This window comes from Vulpes lagopus, chromosome 4, assembly GCF_018345385.1.
Source record: "Vulpes lagopus strain Blue_001 chromosome 4, ASM1834538v1, whole genome shotgun sequence".
Taxonomy (NCBI): Eukaryota; Metazoa; Chordata; class Mammalia; order Carnivora; family Canidae; genus Vulpes; species Vulpes lagopus.
The window spans coordinates 54,587,917-54,604,299 of record NC_054827.1 but is presented as its reverse complement, the minus strand read 5'-3'; the positions used below and the strand labels follow the sequence as shown (position 1 = coordinate 54,604,299).

Genomic DNA, 16,383 nt, shown 5'->3' with positions numbered 1-16,383 from the left:
CCCGAGGCCCCCGTCTCCCTGCGCGCGGGGCCTCGAGCCCCAGGTCCCCTCCTGCGTCTGGGTGCCGACCCCCTCCCCTCGCGCACCACGACGTGGCACTGGGATAACGTCGCGTTCACTGAGCACCTACTGCGCACCAGGTTAGCCGGCCTAAGATGCTGGAAACCCGGGGTGACCCCCCGCCCCCCACCATCCTTCCTCCTGCCACCGCCCGCCCTGCTGGCCCTCCTCACCGGCCGGGGCCCCCTCCTGCTGGCCGCACGGGAACGCTCTAGAGACACCCCCCAATCCAGCTGACCAGTCCCTGGACTTACTCTGACGCTAATAACACACCATATGTTAATCAATTGAATTTAAGGAAAACAAAGAGTTTTTAAAAGTAGAAATAAAATAGTCAGGCCTGCTGCGCACCCTGGGAGCCAACCTGCCAAAGCCCCTCACCCCCAGGCGGCCCGTCTTTCTGGGCCAGGTTGTTGGAGCGTCGTTCCTGAAGGCCTCTAAGTCCCGCAGCTTTCATCAAAATAACAGCAGCTCGTAGCCACGAGCTAGCCTCGTTTCAAAATCTTACAACCTGGAGGACATGACAAAGCGTCTCTGAGCTGCGGATCCTGGGGTTAGGAGTAAGGGGGGTGTTGAACTGGGACGGTTTCTGGGGGCGGAGGGGACAGGAGAACTGCCTAATGATCAGGAGCCCCGAGCTATAGGATCTTGGGCAGATCACTCAGCTGTGGGATCCGTGTTTCATCTATGGGGCTGAGCTCTCAATAGTGCCTTCCTCTCTGGGATTAGGTGCGCATCTTTGAAAGACGCTTAGGACAGTCTGGGACATGATTAGTGCCTGATGAATCGGTCCCAGCCTAAAGGCAGGCAGCCTTGGAGGAGGAGTGAAAGAGGCTTTTGGTGCCCGCTGGACCACTCTTCCCTACCTGTGACGGGAGGGTTGGCTTGCGCCCAAAGCCAGAATGAGGTTCTCCTTTGTGGGGTGGGGGAGGAGGGTGCACATTGGGGGCTGAGCAGGGCTGGCAGGGGCAGAGTGGGTTCTGCAGAAGGGGGGATGGTTGTCCCCGTTAGCTCCCTTGCTGTCCTTGCCTGGGCTTCTGGAGACCAGAGTCTCGTAGGACTTGTAGGTAGAGTAGGACCTGTCCCTACTCTAAGCAATAACGCCCGTCCGGGCAGCAGGAACAAAAGCCAGTCTTAGAAGCTGCAGGCTCTCAATCTCTCCTCCCAGGGCACTCCCAGATTTACGGTTTGTCCCTTAGAAATGCTTGAGCAGACAGGATGCTTATCCCTTGACTCACGTTCCAGGTGTCTGGGGGGGGGGGGGGGGAGGCCAGTAACTCACAGGAAATAACCAAAATGACCACCCCCCATTAGGATTGCTCTCCTCCCGTCTGTGTATGTGAGCTCAGGCTCACCCTCCTAGGTGCACATATTTGCTCGCATTTTTCAAATCAGTGGATCGTCTCGTTTCATCTTTACAACAGCCAAGTGAGAACGGGGAGCCTAGAGTCCCTGCCCTCTGACCAGTGGGGGAATGAAAGTGTGAGGCCCAGCAGGAAACCGGCTGCGGAGCAGGAAGCCACACATCCTCTTAGTCCAGGTTCTTCCTTCTTCCTGGAGCTGGAAGGTCACTGGGTGCTGTTCTCCACAGGCCAGGAAGGTAGAGGCCAGCCCCTGGCTGCTGGGCCAGAGGAGGAACCGCTGCAGGGCCCAGCCCCCCACACTCGGGATGCCCCAAGCGAGGACCTGCCCCCCATCCACGCTGCTGGGGAGAAGCCGCCGGCAGAGGCCCCTGGAGAACCAGCTGGGGCAGATCCTGGGCGGGGGAGCCAGCCATCTGGCTCTGGGGCTCTCCACAAACACACGGTTACGGCCCCACCTGGACTCCAGCCTCCTGGGGAAGGCTGCTCCTTCCCAGGGAGGGAGGCAAAGCCCGGGAAGAGATCCTACTCCCCAGCCTCCAGTAAGCAGAGACCGTCCAGTGCCGGGGGTTTGGCCTCTTCATCCTCCGCCGATGTCATTAACTCAGCCCATGCCACACACAACCCAGTGCCTTGTGGGTCAGGCCGGGGGCCCTGCCATCTGGCCAACCTCCTCAGCACGTTGGCTCAGAACAGCCAAAACACAGATCAGAAGAGGACCCCAGAAGTGACGTGCCCAGTCCGGAAAAAGACTCGGACCCTATACCGCTCAGGTAGGTCCCTGAAGGTGAGGGAAAATCCAGGTGAGCCCTGGGAAAGGCGGGCTCAGCAGAGAATACAGTAGCCCCGGGAGACGGCAGTGTGGGTCGTCTGTACATCCCTTGTTCTGAATCCTCTCTTGACTGGTGGCAGGGTCACAACCCCTGACCCTCAAAGCAAACACTGGGTGGCCTCATCGGGAAGTGAAATTGGGACCAGGTTAGAAGGAGCAGGAAAGTCAACACCACACAGTTCCCTGCCACAAAGCCCAGGAGAGGGAGAGAAGGCCCCGGCCCAATGGGGAACTTAGTCGCAAGGCTTTGGGAAGACCCTTGGGTTGGGGACAGTGGTCTCGTCTGGAAGGTGTCGGTTTCTCCTCTGCTGCTGCATCACTGTTTGTCCTCAGGCAAGTTTCTTCTTCTTCCAGACCAGCTGGAGGAGCTAGAAAGGATCTTCCAAGAAGACCACTACCCAGACAGCGATAAGCGCCGGGAGATTGCCCAGACGGTGGGGGTCACCCCCCAACGCATCATGGTAAAGGGGGTTGGCCCCACAGATCTCAGGGTGGAGGAGAAACCAGCAACTGGAGCTCTTGAGGAGCACAGCAAGTGCTCAGCGTCTCCCTGTAGGGGCCGAGGTCAGGTCTTCGATCCGGCTGCCGTCCTGCCTACTTCCACGTTGCCACAGCCTCTGATTCGAAGAGGAAAATCCCTCAGAGCCACCTAGATGAAGCTTTCATGAACCCACTCCCACAGAGAAAGGCTTCTGACCTCCCCAAGTCCTATAGCTCATCGTGCGACAATCAGAGCCCAAGTCTTCGTCTCTCACGTGGTTCTGGAAACTCTTCGACGGTCTCTCTCTCCCGCCTACAGGTGTGGTTCCAGAACCGCCGGGCAAAGTGGCGAAAAGTGGAGAGGCTGAACGGGAAGGAGAACAAGGATAGTCTTGCGGGCCCTGTCCCCACCACTGCCAGCAGGTAAGTGTCCTCCTTCTTCCTGGATCGTCATACCCATAGGTCGGAAGTGAGGTCTAAGGGGGGCCTCCTGGGGTCCAGAAGGAGAGCGTGTTAGAAAGTTGGCCGTGAGGGCTAGAGTGGTTGGTTGATATTTAGAGAGACTTTGGTTGGAGGGGGTCGAGGAGATGCCAGAGTGTTGCAGGAAGGCAGCGTTCGGGAATCTGGAGTCCCTTTGCCCACACTGTAGCCCTGGTGCCAATCCAGGGACCCCAGGGCTACAATCTTCACTCTGTCTGCCTCCAGCTCTGCAACTGAGCTGCCACCTTCTGTGACCCTGGACCCAGAGCCTGGTACCTTTCCTCAGGAGCCCCCTCTGGATACTCTCATGGGTAAGAGGACCACCTTCTGAGGGTGATGTGGGGGAAATGGCAGCTGGAAAGACAGCAAAGAAAGAGTCCTTTCTGGGGAGATGTGGAGTGGTCCAGTGGGGCATCTGTTCAAGGGGCCTGGCCATGGCACACTTCTATCATCCCTAGCTCCCAATCTGCCTCCCCATTTCCTTACCCGCATAATCCCTCTTTGACTTTGCTTCCTAGAGCCCCCCCTACTGCTGACCTCTGACCAGACTCTGGCCCCACCCCAACAGCCTGAGAATACTCAAAGGGTGGCAGTGACCCCGCCACTCTTCAGCCCCCCACCTCTTCGAAGAGTCAACCTTCCTTTTCCCCTGGGCCCTGTCCCTACCCCTCAAATGATGCCTCTGCTGCTGGATACTCCTGGCAGTGACAACAGCCACAAAGAAGGCCCCTGTGGGTCCTGGGGGACAAGGTACGGAGCCTAATGGGGGACCTTGGGAGGGGTATAGAAGGAGAAAAGATAGATGGAGCTGGGGCAGGGGCAAGGGGGAGTTAGCTGAGAGAAGCAAGGAATCCTAATCGCGACGAGGATTGAAAGCACCAGTGGATTTGAAGTGGGAAAGATCTAGACTATCACCGCAACAGGGCAGGAAGGAGGGTGAGAAGCCAGGAACAGGGAGAGAAAGGAGAGGAAGCAGCAAGTCTGGGGTCCTGGAGATGGGGAGGGACTGACCTACGGGGCGGCCACGATGAGGAAGCCACCCCGAGCCTCGCAAATGCTCCTTTGGCCCCCACAGCGTCACCCCACCACCTGCCTGTTCATACTTGGAAGAGCTGGAACCCCAGGACTACCAAGCGGGCACCCAGCCGGGGCCGTTCCCCTTCTCCCAGGCGCCCCAGGGCCAGCTCTACCAACAGCCTCAAGCCCAGTTCCCGTTCCTGCACCCCTTCCCGCTGCCCACCCCCCACCCCCTGCTGCCCCCGCTGCCCGAGGACCCGCTCTTCACCTCACCCTTCGGCCCGGGCGTGGGCCTATCTCAGGGCTACTTCCCGGGGCCCCCGTCGGGGCAGATGGTGCTGCAGCCACCTGCTGGGAACGTGGGTGAGTTGGCGCTGGAGGGCGCGAGGGGGGTGGGAAGGGCGGGCCGAGCAGGGCCGGCGGCCAGCGAGCCCCTCTCCCGCACCCCTGCTTGGCTGTGGCTCCCTGGGGGCGCGGGGCAGAGTGGGCGCTCTGGAGTCAGGAGGCTGAAGTCGGCGGTGCAGCTCAGCCACCCCCAGCTTTGCGGAGTCTCAGTCTCCTGGACTCTGACATGGGAATAGCAATCCCATTGGGGGGGCGGTGCAGGGGGTTAGAAACAATAGGAGGGGAGAAGAATAGGAGGGGACCGAGTAGACGGCGGCTGACCGACCTGAGCAGGCCGACAAGCCACTGGACCTCTGGAACCCGGGTGCACCCCTTGTGCTAAGGCTGCACCCCAGTAGAAGGGGAGGAAGCCGTGTGGGCAGTTTGCAGTCTCCCTGCTGCCTGCGTGGGGGGCCTCGGCCTGCCCCACCGTCCACCCTGCCTCGATGTTACCAGACCACGGAGCCCCGAGGCAGGGCCATGCTGGGTCCCCAGGGGAGCTCCTGGTGCTAGGACTCCACCCCCACTGGCCCTGGGAGCCTCAGCTGTGTTTCTGGGGGAGGATGGGGGGGTGTCGCCGGATCTGCTCAGCTGCGGTGGATGCCCTTGATCCTGTCTGACCCCCCTGTACCGTTCACCCCGCAGGTGCAGTCCCCTGGAATGACCCTTGCTTGCCAGAACTGCCTTTCCCCGGTCCCTTCTGTCCGCAGGCCCTGGGCGCCCCCCCTGGAGGTGAGGGCTACTTGCCCGATCTGTTCCCAGGCCCCTGTGCCCCGGCGGCGAGCAGCAGGCAGCCCTCTGCGGGCGTCCCCCAGCTGGCCGGAGGGGTCCGACCGGGGCCAGGGCCCTTCCTGGGCAAAGCCCAAGAGGAGCAGCCTGCCACCTCTGCAGGGGAGCCCTTGGCACCCCAGGAAGTCCAAGAGGAAGACCAGGACAGCCGTGGCCACTAGTTGGGGGGCCGAGGAGGAGAGGGTTGGGTGCCTTGAAGGAGACAGTGGTGTGAGGAGGGACTGTGGAAGCTGTTGGCTGGGGGGTGGGAGGTAGTGGGGGGAGTGAGATGCTTCCCCCTCCGAGGGCTCACCTTGCTGGACCTGATCTGAGAAGGCTGCGGGTTGGCCCCACCCTCTGCAGCCCCGAGACAGGATGGTCCGCGACCTCTGACCTCTGTGCAAGCTTAGGTTTCCTTTCCTTGCCAGACGAGCCAGTGTCTGTTGTAAGCATTAAACGAGTTTACTCTTGGGTTTCTCTGAGTAATTCTGTGTCTCCCCACTCACTAATTAAGAGCTGCATTTCCTTCACTCCCTTCCACTCAGCTGACCGGCTGTTGGCTGCAGTCCTACGTGTCCCAGGCGAGGTCTCCACTGGGCGCAAACACGTTGGCATCCTCCCTGGGCCCATGTCTCTGGCCCGACCAGAAATCGGGCATCCTGGGCCTCGTCTTCAGTCCTGGCATTAAATCATGTTCTGTTCCCAAACTCAGGCAGGACTGAACCCGGAGCAAATCTGAGCCTGGACATATCTCTCTAGGATTTGGGCTCTGTAGGGATAGGATTACAAGAGACAAGGATATTTTAGGTCAAGTCTTTAGCCTTGTGAATCATAACTTGTTTTTCCAAAGCTCTTTTGTGGGGAGGGAGGGGAGGGATAAGACGTGGGAGCACTGAGAAGAGAACATTCCTGTGTGTGTGTGTGTGTGTGTAGATGCACACACACATATATACACACACACACACACACATATATAATATAATTTATATAATATCTTGCCACCCCACATATGATGGCCCTAACAGTGCCAAAATACCTAGGATTTGAGGGCCACTGAATCAAACTACATTTCTGCATTTGGTGAGTGTATGTGGGGGTACCATTCCGGACCTCCAAATGCTATGATTATTGGAAAATACACTTATAATACAAGTTTTTTTTTTTAAGTAGTTGTTAACTTATATTCATCATAATAGTTCTAGAGTCATGACTCCTAAGAACCCAAAAGGCAGAGTATTTGGAAATGGAGAGGAAACTTCCTGGTTACACGAGAACACATATGCATGCATCTCTGCAGGGTTTTCTGGGCCAACAGTGTTGAGTAGCTCTGCTCTGTGGCTTTAGCCACCATCTCTTCCTGCCACTCCAGGATCCTAACAGCCAGGCATCAACAACCTTAATTTAGGAATTAGATTGTATACATTGAAATATGAAAGGACTTGGGTTATGATACATATCTGGGTCTTTTAAAGTATGTATTTTACAAATGTCTCTTCACACTCTGTCCCATGAGGCCTGTGGCATCATGAGCAGCCTAAAAGCAGACAGAAGGGGGAAAGATGGAAGGCTCTCACCGTTCCATCACGTGCTACTGGTAGTTCTGCTCTTTCCAACAGCCACTAGGATGTTCTGTTGCTTTCAAAGCCCTGTGGGGCTTTCAAACCCCCCCCCCCCCCTTCTTAACTGGTTCAGGCTCCTGCTACTCAGATTGGTAGGGGCAGCAGGGTGGGCTGGGGAGGGGGGTGGGATGGAGGTGTGGGGGTGTGGGAGGGGTGGAATGGAGCAAATGGAACAAAGTAGACATGGAAAGCCAAGAACTGGAGGGAGATAGACTCTAAGGTCAACGCCTGTGTGCAACACTTAGCTGAAAAACGTTACACTAGACCTAATGGCCTACTAAAAATAAAATGGGTTGAGAATTCAGAAATAACGATAGACTAAACAGAAAATGGTGAAAAGTTATTAGGAGCGTAGAATCCTAGAAGTAGAAGAAAACTGATTAGCTGAGAAGTCCAACCCCTAAGGCCAGTCTCCTCTAAACCACCTCAGATGGCGGATCACCGAGTCTTGCTTTTCCAGTTGCGGGCTGCAGAGGTAGGTGGCTAATGCCTATACCAGGGCCCACAGAATTTTTGAAAGCTTTGATTATTATAAAGTTCTTTCTTCTACTAGGAAGAAGTCAATGTTGTTTCATCTGAGTTTTGCTTTCCCTGTGCTATAAAGGATAAATCTAGTAACATAAAATCTGAGGAGCATGTGTCATTCCTCTAAGCCTTGGCCTCTGTGGCTTGCTCTCCAGGCTCTTGACCACCCTGTGTGCCCCTTTTCAAATGAAGATGAGTTTACGGTCGTTCCTTTTAGGAGGGGTGCCAGGACTGAACCTGACTTTAATGCAGTCTGGCCACCCGCATTGTATACTGTGACTGTCCCCTTTATCAAAAAGGGAAACCTTTTCTATTAATGTTGTCTGGAGAGGAAATGGATTTTTTTTTCCAGCCACTTCATATTCTTGGTCCCAAACTGTCAGCTGGGACCCCTGGGTCATTTTAGTAGAAATTGTTTTAAGATCGTTCTCTCTTATTTTATGTTTGGACACTTGATATTTTTGAACCTAAATATACAAAAATTTACATTGTTCAGTCTCATTTGGTTAATTTTAGCCCGTTATTGAGTTTGTCAAGATGGTTTGGGGTCCTCCTATAACATTACCATTTTTTGCAATTTTGTTCTCTGCAAATTCGGTCAGTACGTTTTCTACATTTTATAATCATCATTAGTACACGAGATAAGTAATTACAGAAATTTTGACATCCCTCCTTGAAAATACTCCCTCAATGAACACATTTTTGGGGCTGAAATTCAAACTGGCTAAAAATCCTCAACTATACTATCATCCAGGGCCATCCTTTGTTATCTCTAGCATTCTGCAAAACACATTTTGGGGAAACACTTTGCTGTATGGCTCACTAAAATCTAAACACATCTCTTTATAGCAATCTAATGATTTAGTATTCTTGTAGACCTAACAAGATAGTAAATGAGGACAGTCTGGCATGCCTTCTCTTAGGAGACGTCTATTGTCTTTCATGATTATTTTTTATCTTTTGATAATTTCTTCTAGAAATTTATGACAGTTACACATTTATTCTTCTTTGGTTTCTACAAATCATGCCTTTAAAAATTAGGATAATTGCCTCTGTTAAATCTTCGAGATCCTCTCCTGTCCTATTCTGGAAGAAATACAGAATTATTTCAATTTGGCTAGAAGATTGTGTTTGGGTTTGAAGATCATCTTATGTTTTTGGTCCAAGCTTTTTACTTTCTAGACTACCATCCTTTCTGGAGAAGAGCAGCTAAAGTAAGTAATACAGTAAAGTTTTCTCTGTATTATGTGTTGACATTATAACATCTGCCTCAAGGAATATGTTTGTCCTCTTCCTATTCCCAGTTCGGCTTTATTATTATGATTGCCAGTGTTATGGTTAGCAGTAGACTTCAGCATGTTTTGCAGCACTGAGCTGCTTCTGGGTTTCACACTTAGATTATCCTTGGAATTCCAGAATGTGCTGCCTTTGAACATTTACATCTTTTTCAGTCCTTTTAAAATCTGACCTTGTAGCCACCCCATTACTTTTTGCACGACTTCTTTAGTTCATTATAATTGTGATTACATCCATAGAAATTTATTTTTGATAGTTCACATCCGTCTGAGCCATCCTCATCTGGAAAGATGCTGTGCTTCTTACAGTTAGCTGTAGCTTTTGTTTTGGTTTTGGTCGGAGCGCAGGAGCAAAGGGTGCACGCTGGAGAGCCCTGATCTTAGATCAGGGGCAAGCCACATCTCAGCATTGCTCCTACCTCCCCTTCCCCTAGGGCACCCTCATCCTCTTGACGTCATCATCCTCAGCGCTGCAACCTCAGGGCTTTGCCCTGGGCCAGAGCAGAATCCTTCCTTGCAGACTCCAGGAAAAAAACCTAACCCTCCAATTTAAGCCTTCACTGTCACAAAATTTTCACTAGATGGCAATCTACCACCAGTTTCATCGTGGCCTTAAACTATTGTGGTTGTTTATAGTCCGAAAGCCTGTGCTAAAAAAAAAAAAAAGAAAAAGAAAGCCTGTGCTAATTCTTTCTCCAAAATACCCTAGAGCCACCAATATCAGGTTCAAAGATATTAATGTCATTTGGGTTGCAGCTTGGTTTGCCAGATAAAATATTAGATGTCCAGTTAAATTTGAATTGCAGATAAATAACAAATAATTTTTTGGTGTTATTATGCTTCCTGCAATATTTGGGTGTTCTGTATCTTTATTTATCAAACTTGGCAGCCCTAGTTGTAGTGCTTTGCTAAGGACATCTATGTCCATGGATTGAAAATCTGTCCAGGAGGCCTCCAGGTCTCTACTCAGCTTTCTGGTAACTCAGACTCCTGAGCAGTCTGGGTTCATGGTAGGATCCGAGTTCACTTAGCACCGCCTCCTGCCCACCATTATAACTCTCCATACAGCCTCCACACGTGTCTAAAAACACTCTAAAGTCTCTTGGGAGTCCTATTTTGCTTCTGTTCCTATTAGCTAATTTTTTTTCTATTCTTTGTATATTTTTTAGAACGTCCATTAGAATTTATTTTTAACTGTATATTGTAATATCATTTGCATAAAAAGAACACATAAAAATAGGCTACAAGAGACAATTTGGTTTTTGGTGATTCCACTCCAAGTGTTCAATGGTCTTAATTAAGAATAGCTCTCATTAAAAAAAAAAAAAAGAATAGCTCTCATTACCTGGAAATGAAACTTCTTCACTCACCTGGAAGGGGTGTTCTTTTAGTACAGAGGGACAGTCTGGGAGATTTAGGGTTCTTACATTTGTGTTTAGTTTATATTGTTCTTTTAAAAAGACCCTCTTCTTTGAATTTCATAACAAAGTCCTGAGAAATAAAGGCAGAGACATCCAATCCATCATTCAGTGGGGATTTACAAGCACCTACAGTACTGGGTGAACACAAAGATACATGAAATGTCTTTCTAGCTTTCAGAAACAAACACTCTGATTGGGGAGCACCATCACAATTCAGGAGGCCAGGGCTGTGCACAGCCCCCCATGAGGACCAAGTACGGTGCAAGTCCCCATGTCTGCTGGGGCAGAGAAAGCTTCAGAGTCCAGGGCCTTAGGAAGGAAGGAAGAGTAGAATTTGGGTAGGCAGAGAAGAAGGGGGTGCCAGGAAGAAGGTATAGTGGGTGTAAGGCCACTGAGAATGGGAATTCAGAGAAGCTGGCTGTGCATGTTGGAGCGGCCAACAGAGGGGCCGTGGTGGAGGAGGAGGCTGGTGAGGAAGAGTGGGAAAAGCCTCAAGTGCAATGCTAAGCCCCTTGAGCTGTATTCTTTGCTCCATTAGAGGCACCAGCCTCTAACTCAGCAGGCTGACTTGCCCAGATTTGTGTTTTAGAAAGACCAGATGAGGAGGCTCAGATGGGAGATGCAGGGAAAACAGACGAGGCTACTGAATGCATCAAGTGAGAAGCAATGAGAGTCAATAGTGTAAAAATAGAAGAGGGTCTGATCCTAGAGATTTTTTTAAAGATTTATTTATTTGACAGAGCACGAACAGGGGGAGTGGCAGAGTGAGAAGCAGGCTTCCCACTGAGCACGGAGCCCAGTGCGGAACTTGATCCCAGGACCCCAGGATCACCACCTGAGCTAAAGGCAGATGCTCAACCACCTGAGCCACCCAAGCACCCCAATCCAGGAGATTTTTAAAAGCAGGAATCAGTGCCATACGATAATTCGTTAAAAGGAATCACAGTACAAAGGAAGAGGACAAAGACCTTTTAACTAAGGAATGTCAGTTGAGAAAGGAATAATGGGCATGGAGCAAAGTTAGGCATAGGGAAGACTGTGCTGTTTGGGGATGTAGAGGCTAACGTGCCTGTGTTTATCTGGGTGGATGTGTCCAGGGAGAAAAATATGGACCTAGTGTCTGTCCATGAGAGACAAGAACTAAAGGGCCTGTGGCAACTACAGGGCCTCCTCAGCATAAAAAATGCAAGTTGAGGTCAAGACACCACACAAAATTGCACAGAAGGAAGCGTGGAGAAAAGTGGTCTCAGGGTGGACTCACAGAAACACCAAGAAAGGGCAGGAGAAGGGGGCAGAAGATGGCTTTGAGGTAGATAAGGAATGGCCTAAGAGTAGGGGTGCAAAGAGCGGGAAGAGGTGTTGAATGGGCAAAGATCAAGAGCTCAATGGGTCAGTATTTCTAGAAAGGAGGTTGGACAAATAACTGTGCACAATAAGTATAATTATCTCAATTCACAGTGGAGGACACTGAGGTTTGAATGATTTTCTAAGAATGCCTTAACCAAGTCTAGAGAGAACTCTTAGGTGTTTATTTTCCACTTCACCAAATGCAGATAAGAGAGTCTTGCTTCCCAAACACCAATATATCATTTAAAAAAACTGAAAGAGCCTTTATAGGTAAAAGGCTATTAATGATAGATAACTTTGTGCGTTTGTACGCTTTACGAGATCCCATGAGGAACTGAAAGGGCTTACTTTACTTTGCCCAGAAATTGGTCCTCAGACAAAATAATAATGATGATGGTAACTGTACACTTACTGTGTACCTAGCTCTCTAATAGGGAATTTCATTTCACAATGATCCTGCTAGAAGATATTACTCATTCCACAGATGAAAAATCTGAGACTTAGAGAAGTTTAAATATTTGCCCAAACTTGCAAAACAAACACATTTTGGACAGGAGGGAAACCTGTGGCCTGGGGGGGAGGGGCAACTTCAAGAAGAAATGTATTTTGATCATTTTAGAGGGAGACAATCAAGGAGGTCGGAAGGTGGAGAGAGCACCCCCAAACAATGGGTGCCACCTCGATTAGGTTTAGAATCAGATCCTTCCATAGATCCTAGATCTGCATTGAAATGCCATAAAGACTCAGGATTTGAAATAGAGACCCGCCAGGAGGGGAGGGGGGAGAGGCAGCAGTGAGAGGGCGTGGAAGGCGTGGACAGTGGGAAAGTCATTCCAGCGTCAGGAATTGGGTGTTGAGACTAAAACAGTGGTAGGAGAACAAGAGAGAAACAGTCCATGTGAGTGATGCTATGAATCCATTAACGGAATTTGACTAGGTGGGCAGGGAGGAGAGAATGTCACGTTGACTCGGGGTTGTAGCGTCCAGGCATCCTGCGAGCGCGACTGACAAGACGCAGAGGCCAGAGGAGCTGGTTCCTCCCTCCGCATCGTAGGCGCTGCGTCTTCGTTCATAGCTTTCACATTTTATTTGTCTCTAAGTCTCATTATTCTGGTCAAGTTGCCTCAAGTACATTCCTCTGCCACGGTTTTATTATCTGAGAATGGAATTCCCACCCACAGAGGTCCCATGGTCCTTTCTGGTGTACTCTCACCCAACTGTAGCTAATGTCATCCCTTTCATCGGATCCTCCCCGCGGCATCCCCCTCTCCAGCTGGGCACCCATGCCCCAGTCCATATTCTCGTAGCCTGCCAGGGGTGCAGTGTTTTTAGGCACCCGCCTAGAACTTTCAGTGATAATGAGCATCTGATGTTTCCAGGCATTCGGATTCGTCCACTTGTTTATTTCACCTTCTTGCTCGTTATTCATTTTGATTTGACTTTTCTGTTACTTCCTTTAACTCCTGATTATTTGAACTGGTGAAATCAGGGACATTTTCCTACCCGGTCCCCAGCACCAATTTAAAGGACTACTGTCAAATGTTTTTAAAAAATATCTTAGACATTCATTTTTCTTAATTTTCAACAGGAAAGCTCCTTTCTTCCTCCCTTTTGTGAATGCTAGTTTTATTTTATTTCTAGGAGAAAGCCCAGTGTCTCTGTATTCCATCTATAGTAAAGATCCTCTTGTGACCTCTTACCCTAGAGGTAAACAGCCTCTTTACACACACACACACACACACACACACACACACACCCTGGAGTGCTTTAAGGCTCTGCCGTGCTAGGGTGATAAACAGTTATGAAAACCACACCTTATCTATGTTCTAGTCTGTTGCCTGGCCAAGCTCAGTTCTATCACCAAATCTGGCTACTAACAATTCCACAAGTCTGACCACCACCTCCCCCCACCCCCATCCCCAAAATAATCTGCCCACACATAGCCTGTTTACTCAATCCTTGCATTTTATGGCAAGTCACCCTCAACCTTTTGTAACGAGCACAAGCTCAGCAGATACTTGCTCAAAACCTAGGGGTGAACATGGGCTGTTCTAGTCCGTAGTTGGTAACCAACTGGCTGTGTGACAGCAGGCAAATAAATCTCTCCTCTGCAGGCTCCACTGTGACAAGTTTTACATTAGACACAAAGATCTTTAGGGTTCTTTTGACTCCAACAGTGGATGATTCTCTCATCCTCACCACAATTCAATCTCAGTAAGAAAACCCTCTAGAATAATATCCTCTAGTTCCATCCACGTCATGGCAAATAGCAAGACTGCATTTTTTTTGATGACTGAGTAGTGGGTATTATGGAAATAAGTCAATCAGAGAAAGACAATTATTGTATGATCTCACTCATGTGTGGAATTTAAGAAACAAAACAGAGGATCATAGGGGAAGAGAGGAAGAAATAAACCAAGATGAAATCAGAGAGGGAGACAAACCATAAAAGACTCTTAATCATAGGAAACAAACTGATGGTCGCTGCAGGGAAGGGGTGTGGGGGGACAGGGTAACTGGGTGGTGGGCATCATGGAGGGCCTGTGATGGAATGAGGGCTGGGTGTTATGTAAGACTGATGAATCACTGACCTGTACCTCTGAAAACAATAATACATTGCATGTCAATTGAATTTAAATACAATTTTTTAAAAAAGAAAAGAAAACCCTCTAGAAATAGCTGGATGAGTCCCATCCAAAGGTCCCTCCTTTCTCTGGCTTCTGCATTTTCCTTTTTTTTTTTTTTTTCCTGGGACTGTCTACTTCTCTGATGGCGAAAGACTCCTGCTGAATTTGTGGCCACTACCACAGTAACTCAGGGTCTGTGGCTCACAGCCCCCCTTTCCAGAGGAGTCATGAATTTTCTCCCTGGTGTTCAGGAGCTGCTTGGCCTGTGAGCAGATTTAGAACCTCCATCTTACTCGGTGCAATAAAGTGACTCGCTCCCACTCTCCTTCTGAATTTCCATTTGCATTGTTCAGAGATAATTGCGCTCTGAGAGGCCTGGGTAACCTGCCAGGAAAATATTTATCTGCCCATTGGTGCTCCTGGGGAACTTTGTGGGCCAGACCGGGCCCCTCCCTGTAGCAGGCTCTGCCCTCAGGCCAATGACTCATCCACCAAGCAGCAAGGATCAGTAGTCCCTCCCTTGGAGCTCCTTCACCAGCTTGGAAAAAGTTGATAGCACACACCAACTCAGCTCCTTTCCTCCCCGCACTCCCTGTTCACAGGCCACCCAGAAAGAATAAACACCCTCATCCACTCACCTGAATTCCAGTCTCTGTGCCTGGAGCCTCGTTTTTGCAATGCTCCCTGGGAATTCAGCAGGGTGAATGGATGCTTTGCTTCACCCTCTTCTGAGGGGTGGGCTAGAGAAATGTCCACTCCGTAATTGCCATTTAAAGGAGAGGGTTGGAAGAAGTCAAAGAGTTTTAAGTACAGAGAATGTCCTCAGTATATTTGCATCGTGACTGAGTTTGGCATCTGTTCCTCTTTAGCTCATTTGCTTGTAACCTTTGGCCTCTCTGCACACCTGATTTCAGAGTTAGAAGATAACCTTAAACAACAGCATTAGAGTTACTGTAATCATGCAGCTCCTGAGTCATGTTTACAGCGAATGCAGCTCTGGGGTCACTTAACTGTTGGTGATAGAACCGAATCACCACCACCAGAAGACATTGATACAGAGGTTTGAAAAACCGTGTACAAACATGCACAAGTCTTAATGATGTGTCTTAGGGTGGGTGGGTGAGAAATAGTTGTGTCTAGAAAGGGCCACTATACCAAAATACTGGATTTCTAATTTAACCTCATTAAGAAGAGGTTATGATAAGGGGAGTTATCACTTAATACTTAAAAACAGTCTGTAATGGGTAGAGCGATGTGGGATCCAAAATGAAACTGGCCTCATTTCAAAGGGGCAAATAAATGTGTGAAAGAAAGAGAGCCAGTGAGCATAAATTCTTTTAGATTTTGTTTTCTAGACTTTTAAACAACTTCTATCCCAAAGACAGGGGGGAAACAATTAAACTAAAATTTAAAAAAAATCAGTCATCATGGGACCAAAATCCATTTCGTTTTGAATCATGGATATAGAAGTTGTTGAAGAGATAAAAAGAAAACAAAATTAGGGGAAACAAATGCATCTCAAACTGTGAACCTTCCAGATATTCATATTCACATGTAGGCTGATATTGTTAAAATCATCATAAATGACCATGACAAACAGTACACGATAAAAATCTTAAGATCATAGTTAACTATAAGTGAAGTGATGGTGAAGATAAACTGTAAAGAAGAGCTAAGTTGTATTACTGGTAAAAGTGACTGATGGAAATTCAATGTGGTCAAGGGCACAAAGGAAGTAATTCAGCATAAATGTACATGATGCTAAACTCTAAGCTTGTTACAATCCAGAAAAGCATTATAAAGAGCTACTGTTGAGGTTTCCTGAAGACACTACCCTTGCGCATGGTTTTGCTAAAAAAAAAGAAAGAAAGAAAAAATACCAAACCAAACCAAACCAAAAAAAAAAAAAAAAAAAATCCAAAACAGTAAATAATCCAAAACATGTCTCAAATACAATTCTGTCCAAAAAGTGTTGGTAAATTGTTGTTTCTAAGACAATGATGCCAATCGGAATTAAAGAATAAGTTGAGTTAAATTCTGGAAATCTGAAGAAAGGGGAAACGTTATGTAGACCTATACCCAATTCTCAAAAACCCAAAGTATAGGAAACTTAAGAATTCAACTGAGTAGAGATGACTCATATCTGAGTTTCTGTTTGTTTGATTAT

The 16,383-nt window shown here is 48.9% G+C and overlaps 1 protein-coding gene across 1 annotated transcript; it reads left to right on the top strand.

Annotated features, from left to right (window-relative positions):
• Window positions 1-1,054: 1,054 nt before the first annotated feature.
• On the top strand, window positions 1,055-5,837 carry NOBOX (NOBOX oogenesis homeobox). The gene is made up of 8 exons (XM_041751081.1): window positions 1,055-1,114; window positions 1,456-2,194; window positions 2,608-2,714; window positions 3,053-3,156; window positions 3,439-3,524; window positions 3,732-3,963; window positions 4,289-4,593; window positions 5,260-5,837. The coding sequence occupies exons 1-8, from the start codon at window positions 1,055-1,057 to the stop codon at window positions 5,562-5,564; spliced, it is 1,938 nt and encodes a 645-aa protein (XP_041607015.1). The 3' UTR covers window positions 5,565-5,837.
• Window positions 5,838-16,383: the final 10,546 nt, after the last annotated feature.